The sequence below is a fragment of the Corvus brachyrhynchos genome, unplaced genomic scaffold (genome assembly GCF_000691975.1).
Source record: "Corvus brachyrhynchos isolate BGI_N302 unplaced genomic scaffold, ASM69197v1 scaffold59, whole genome shotgun sequence".
NCBI lineage: Eukaryota > Metazoa > Chordata > Aves > Passeriformes > Corvidae > Corvus > Corvus brachyrhynchos.
In genome coordinates, this window is record NW_008246054.1 from 2,223,230 (window position 1) to 2,230,562 (window position 7,333).

Sequence of the window (7,333 nt, forward strand, 5' to 3'; positions counted from 1 at the left end):
TGGCTTAGCGGTTTGGAGGGAAATAAAAGAATTCCTTGCAATTAGTATTTGATTATTTCCTCTGCATTTTTTTTTTGGCAGAGCCACTCTACATCCTCAACCAACAAGGATGGATGTCGTTTCTCTGAAATTGGCTGCACATTTAGGGTGAGTGAAACAGGTCCTTTCAGGAATGTTCCACCCTGGTTTGGACATTCCCTTCAGAGTAGTGTCTCTGAAAACAGAATCAGCACTTCTGGTGCCAGATGATGGAGCTGCTCCTGCACCTTGCAGTTTTTCCATCTCCCAAGGAGCTGCAGGATTGCTGGGTTTGGCCCCAGGCCAGCTGTGGTGCTCATAGAGGGTGCATTGACGGTGTTGTCTCCTTCCAGGGAAGCAAAGAGAAGATAAAGGAGCACGAGAAATCCGCAGTGGGGGCCCACATGCTGCTCCTGCTGCAGCACATGAGGCAGCTGAAGGGAACCTTGTGCTCTGCTGCCAAAGCTGCACCGGGCTTCACCCCGCAGTCAGAGCTGAACCCAGTGAAGAGTGCAGGAAAAAGCATCTCTGACCTGCAGATCCCAGCAGGGCTGGAAATCAGTGGGGATCCAGAGGTGGACTGTTTCCCTGGATCTTCTGTTCCTGAAGATGAGTCTGTCCTGCACCAACTCGTGAGGGAGAAAGTGATTTCTGAGCTAGAAAATAAGCTGCATGTGTTTGAGAACATTGTGGCAGTGCTCAATAAGGAGGTGGAGAGCTCTAATTTGGAAATCCTGGCCTTCCGAAGACAGAGCGAACTGGACCAGAACATAATACGGGGCCTTGAGCTGAAGGTAAATACAGCAAGGATTGTCTGGGTGCTTGTTCTATAGACAACAAACACTAACACACGTCAGGGAGAGGTGGGGTAGGGATCAGGACGGGGAGTTTGAGCTGTGAAGTGTTAAGTTCTGGACACATCTCAAGGACCCTTTTGTTGTTTGATGCATTTTCAAACAGGGTTCTCTAAAATTTGTTCTCTAAATCCACGTTTAGGTAGTGAGATATTCCTGAGGGTTTTGAGTGTTCAGAATTTGCCACGATCAGACTGTGAGCAAGCAAAAGAGCTGTTTAATTGCCTGATCCTCTTAAAAAGCAGCACTTTGCCTGGAGGCCCAAACAACATCTCCATGTATGTTTTGACACATAGCTGTCACTTGGAAAGAAATCAAAGCAGAGCTTCCAGAACATGAGGACTCCAGAAGGATTCAGCCACCCCTGCAGCACAGCCTGGAGCAGGGGGCTGACTGAGGGCTGGTTTTTTTCCCTAGATTGCAGAGTTGCACCGGTGCCTGACGCAGAAGGACGCGGGCCTGAGCAGCCTGCACAAGAGCCTGCTGTTCTCCGAGCAAGCCTCCTACGACGGGATCTTCCTCTGGAAAATAACAGACGTTGGCAGGAAGCTCCAGGACTCTGTGACTGGCAGGACAGTCGGTTTGTATTCCCCAGGTAAAGCACAAGATGGAGGTGTGTGTTCACAAACCCCAGTCCTTCAGAATCCCCCCCATTTCTCCAGAACTCTGCTTCTTTCTGCTCGTCCCAGCAGGAGGATCTTTAAAACAGCTCCTTAAACCAAGATGCTGTTTATGCAAAGATCAGGGGACTGGGATGTGCTTTTCCAGAGGGCTGTGCTTTAGTTTAGGCTGTCATACTAAACTTTGCCCTCCACCACAGCTGCTTGCAGTGGATCCATCCCTCCTAATCCTCACCTCGGTGCCTGCTGGCACCATGTGGCTCCGGCTGCAGCTCTTTCCCATGTGGGAAATAATTGGATTAGGTAAAATGTGCTTGTGTGGCTGATAACAGGTAACTGTCACCAAGGTTTGAGGCACTAAAAGAATTCCAACCACTGGATTTTCATTGCTTATAATCTCCAGGGAGTACTGATTTGTCTGTCCTCTCTGCGAGAGCAAACCACGTCACACGTTACCTTTTCCCATATGCCAGAACACTCATTATGTCTTTTTTTTCCCCCAAAAAAGGTTTACTAACGAAGAGTTCTGATTTTCAGCTTTCTACACTGCAAAGTATGGCTACAAGGTGTGTCTGAGGGTGTACCTGAACGGGGATGGGACAGGGAAAGGAACCCACATGTCCCTGTTCTTCGTTGTCATGAAAGGAGACTACGACGCTTTGCTCCCATGGCCTTTCAGGCACAAGGTGAGAAGGGAAACCTTTCTATATCTGATCCCCGCCAGAGGTCAACACAAGGTGACTTTTTCTCTGGAATTTAGTGGAAGTTGAGTGCTTTCCCACATCCCTTTCCAAAGGTGAGGAGCCATCCTGCCACCCTGGCCAGTAATTTGTCTCTGGAGTCCCTTGCAGGGAAAGCTGCTCCTGCTGATACTCCAAGCTTTGCCAGGTAGGATTTTCAGACACCGGAACGTGGTGTTTGGAAAACTCCAGCCTGTGTCCACCTGGGCTAAAGCCACAGACACATTTTCTCCTGGCTCTTGCTAAACATAGATAATATCAGTTTAGGAGGCAATTATGATTTGCTGCCTGAAGACGTCAGAAGGGTGAGGTGAGAGTTCCACTTACAAAGGTGCCACAGATATCTGATGTAATCCTGATCTTATTTTTTCCCCTAAGTGTGGTCTGATAATGGCAACAGTGGTTAGAAAAGCAGACAAACCATGGCAGGGCCTGATCTCTGCTCTGGCACTTGCCTTTGTGGGGTAATAATTCTGTAAGCCTTTCCTGTAAATAGCTTTGCTATGAGTTAGCAGCCAAGAAAATAGAAATCAAAGTTCCCAATCCTCACTGTATTAAAAGATTATCACAGACCTTTCGTGTTTCAAACTAAAGAACAGTGAGTTAATAAAGGGGGTAATGAGGTGGGGAGATTCTATACTGATATTTAGGTTGTGTCTTTCACATATTTGTGCACGGGCAGCTGAGCTGTTTGTTCTGATTCCAAACCACAATAACAGAATAAATGTAATGACTGGAACCAAACCCAGGGGCTGTTTAAGTTGTCAGGAGAGAGAGAGAGGAAAAAAGCCTTTGGACTGTGCAGTTCTCTACCAAGGAATAATTCCTTACTTGATTTAATTTAATTTTGTTTTATGGGTAGCAAAGTTTTAAAAACTTCATCTGGGAGTTCACATGAACTGACCTTGCAGGTTGGAAACATTCGTTACAGTTTGCATTCAATTATCAGTGGAGCATCCAGCTGCTTTTGCAGCACTTCTGTCCCTGCTTGGTTTGTTTTTCACTCCAGTAACTCCTCATTGCCACATTCTGTTTTTCAGGTGACATTTATGTTGCTCGACCAAAATAACAGGGAACACATAATTGATGCCTTTCGCCCGGACCTGACTTCTGCATCGTTCCAGAGGCCAGTGAACGACATGAATGTGGCCAGTGGCTGCCCCATGTTCCTCCCCTTGTCCAAACTGCAGTCCCCCAAGCACGCCTACGTAAAAGAGGACACGCTTTTCCTTAAATGCATCATAGAAACAAATTAGCAAATCCTGAAATACGCTTGTACGCAGAAGTCACCTGCTGAATGTCAACAGATTATGAGAAAAACGCCATCAGTTTGAGAGCTTGTGTTAGTTTTTGTGTACACAAAATGCACAGAGCCTGAACCTGCATCCCCTGCACCCACTGCCATCACCTGGAGCTGCCCCCGTGCAGCAGCTGCTGGAATGGGATTGTTTCACCAAACCAGGCAATTCTCATGGTTTAGGTGTCAGTCTCAGTCACCCCCACCCCACACTCGTGGAGAAGGGGCTGTTCTTCCTCCCAGCTGGCCCTGCTGTGGCTGTGGTGCTGCCGGGGTGCCTGGCAGGGAGTGTGGCTGGATTCCCTTCCCTGGGATGGACAGGTTTGTGGGGTGAGGCTGAGCAGTCCCATCCTCGGGCAGCCCTGCAGGGTGTGCAGCTCCCTTTCCCGGCAGGGAGGGAGGGAGCTCCTGTCAGCCCTCGCTGGCTGGCAGCTGCAGGGGGGGATTTTGGCTGTTCCCCAGTGGAAGCAGGGGCAGAGCCCTTCCCCTGAGGCTCAGATCAGGTGTCTCTGTGCTTCCCCATGACCTTGGAAGCCAAGAGCGTGGCCAGCGCTGGTGGCTGCAGTCCCTTCCCCAGGGGATTTATTTCTTGCTGTTTATTTCAGACCCCTCTTTCAGTGCTCTGTAAGGAGATGTTGTGTTGCATCAGCAGACAAGGACCAGATTACACTGTGCCTTGGGGGAATCACCTCTTGGATTTCCAAAGGAGCCCTGGGGCTTTCCCACTGTGGATACAGAGCTCTGGGAAGGCCAGAGCTCTGCTCCAGGTGGGGTCAGAGTTTGGTTTTAATGTCAGTCACTGAGTAGTTTGGTTTAATGTCCAGTCACTTCCTGAACCTTCAAGGCAGGTGACTTATTAGAAATTATTGATTTCTTTTTTGCTTAATTCCTTTTGTGTGCTATGATGTTTAAGTTTCTTTGCACGCTAAAATAGAATTAACTGCTGGAAATGGTTTTGTTCTTTTTGGGTTTTCTAATGGAGGTAAAGAATGAATAATTTTTTTAATAACTGAGACAAGCTTGGGACCGTCTGCATGTGTGCAAAATCTCTCACTTCTATCTTGGCAACAGCTTTTAAAATAATTACTTGTGATAAAGCATCAAATTTCAAAACCACCCACCCCATAAACAAATATCTATCAAAGATTGTTGGGAAGGAACTGGATATTCTTTGCCATCACATCTGTGTGTCTTTTCCTCTATTCTATCTTTCAAATGTTCTTCCAGGGACAGAAAGTGATTTTTTCCAGCTATGTGCCAGCCCCTGTCACGACACTGGAGTAATTTACCTAAATATATTATGCTTTTCCTGGCTGTATCACTATGACAAGTGCTGTATTTATTAAAATCATTCATATTTTCTTACGATTTTATTTATTTCCTAAATAAAGCTCACTAACTTAAGAAAGGTTTGGGTGCTATTTTCGCTGCCAGATAGGGAACTGGGCAACCTGGAGATGTGATGATGAGGGTTTGTTATAGAAACAGCTGAGCTCTGCTGCACTTTCCTTCCTTGCTTTTTTCTTTCCTTCTTGCTGGGGAAAGGAAGGTCCCTTCGGAGCTGTGCTCAGGAGCTGCAGAAATGCCCAGAACATCTCTGTGTCCATTTCCCTCAAACCCGCCCAGCTGGGAGAACACTTACAGGCTCTTCAACAGAGCCCAAATAGAGAGATCAGTTTGAAAAAAAAAAAAAGACGGATATGGATGAAATCCATGCTAAATAAACAAATAGACACGAACTCCGCTGCCCGGTGCCCCTCCTTTCACAGGCACAGCCGGCAGAAAGCAGCCAAATGTCAGATTGATCTGCTCTGGTTGTGATGGCAGCCACCCCTCGGACCCAAGGCTCCTTTCCGAGGGCATTTCCATCCTTGGAAAGGGCTCCAGGAGCACGGCCGGAGCCGGAGCGGGACCGTGAGGAATGCAGGGAGCCGCTTTCCAGGCGCGGGGCTCCGCTGCCAGCCCGGCTCTTCCTGGAACGGGCTCCTGGTTCTCATCTCCAAGCCCTCCAGCCGCAAAGGCGTCTTGATAAGGAAGTGGCTGACACTTAAAGGAGCTGGAATCGGGGCGATATCAGGAGCTCTCTGATCCAGCAATTCATTTCTGTGTGATTTTTGGTTTTGATTTTTTTTTTTCCTGGATCAAATCAAACGATGCAGAAAAGTCACGGAGAATTTCAGCGAGTTAGATCAGCAGCATTTGCTCTGTGTTTAATGGCCAGGCTGGCAAAGAGTCAAGATGCTCCTGCAGCTACGATGGTCTGAAATAATCAAGGACAAGGTTTGGAGGGAAAAAATAATGATTTTTTTTAGAATGGACGAATGAAGCTGAGAAAAGGGGCAAATTTTAGGCTTGTAAGCCCTTGTTCAGGACAGGGAAAGAACTCAAGCCTTGCACACAGTGGCTTAAACTGGTTGTGTTGGTCAGTCAGCTGGCTTCGGTGAAGAGGTGGTCGAGACCCTCAGAACAGAGGGATAAGAGGGGGAATTAGCAACTTGTGGGAGCTACTTCTACTGTCAGGGATGTGTCCTATTGAACCGGCTGCTCCTGCAGCTGGAAGTGGCACTTGGGAGCCGTGCTGGGAGCCGTGGGAGGCTCCGGAGCCAGCGAGAGCCGTCCCTGCAGATCCGATCTCCTCGCCAGGCCTGGAGCTCACAGGCAGCCCCGTGTTTGGGTTTCCATTCAATATTCCTCGGCTTCGGTCTCCAAGGCTACACGCCAACATCCAACCCCTCCTCCCACTCCTGTTTTCAAAGAAAGAAAAACACAGTGAAAAGAGGCTGCAACGATTTCTGGGCAGTTTTCAAAGCAGAGAGGCAGCGCTGGGAGCTGCTCTCCCTGCACACTCCGCAGGCTCTGATCCAGCCTGGGCCATGATTCCCCGGGTGCTCCATCCTCGTGCAAGCAGGAAAGCACCTCCCCACTCGGCAAGTGCAGGGTATGGGGGAGCAATTAAAAGGTTTTGAGGGAAAAAAGGGAGTTTTGGAGTCGTTAACTACACGGGGCTTCATTCAAATCCTTCTGCAAAAGCTGGTTTTGTTTGGGATTTCCATAGTGGGGAAGGAGCCGGGAGTCCTGCCCTGGAGCCTGTGCTGGCTCCACTCCCTGGCCGAGGAGAGTGTAGGATTGCTGCCCTCAGCTTTGCACCAGTTTTGGGGCTCTCGTTCATTCCTGTTCCCTTGCTTACAGAATAATCTGCTTTTAATGACCGGACATTCCTGCCCTATTCCAGCACGGAGAGCAGGTCAGCCTTGGATGCAAAACCAGTGTCCAGCTGCTCCAGGCGCTGTCACAGCCCTGCTCCAGCACCTGCCAGGGGCCACGATCCCACAGTGCCAAAGAAATGGGATATCCAGTGGCTCCCCCACCCCGCCAGGGTGTGCGGGAAAAGCCAAATGGGTGTGCAGAGGAAGAGGAGGAGGAAGAGAAGGAAAAAGAGAAGGAGAAAGGAAAATGAGGAGGAAGGGGAGGAGAAGGGCAGCACCCAGTAGCTCTCTGCAGTGGGATCTGAGGCCAGGATTGCTGGATGCTGCAGCAGGAGCACCTGCAAAGAAACCAGAGTTAAATGTGATGATGTTGCTTCATTCTGGTTAGAAAATAGAGGATACATCTCAAATTCTGGGATGTTTTTTCATTTTTGTTCGGGACTTTAGTCCCAGCACAAGGTTCCCGTGCTCTTTCCATTGGCAGCTGGCAGGTTTGGGGTGCCCTCTCCGTGTGGAGGGGTTTCAGCCAGGTTCTCCCTGCCTACACCCCCGGTGAATTCGATCCAGCGTTTGATTTCCGTGTCACATCATCCGCATT

At 48.9% G+C, this 7,333-nt stretch overlaps 1 protein-coding gene across 1 annotated transcript in view; it reads left to right on the forward strand.

Annotated features, from left to right (window-relative positions):
* The window catches only part of TRAF1 (TNF receptor associated factor 1), a 22,031-nt gene extending 17,094 nt beyond the window's left edge, over positions 1-4,937 (forward strand). Inside the window, exons 7-11 of the mRNA XM_017745635.1 lie at positions 82-147; positions 372-812; positions 1,290-1,467; positions 2,030-2,178; positions 3,273-4,937. Coding sequence (XP_017601124.1) covers positions 82-147; positions 372-812; positions 1,290-1,467; positions 2,030-2,178; positions 3,273-3,488 — 1,050 coding nt within the window. The 3' untranslated portion in view covers positions 3,489-4,937. The remainder of the gene's footprint in view (positions 1-81; positions 148-371; positions 813-1,289; positions 1,468-2,029; positions 2,179-3,272) is intronic.
* The last annotated feature ends 2,396 nt before the right edge of the window (positions 4,938-7,333 follow it).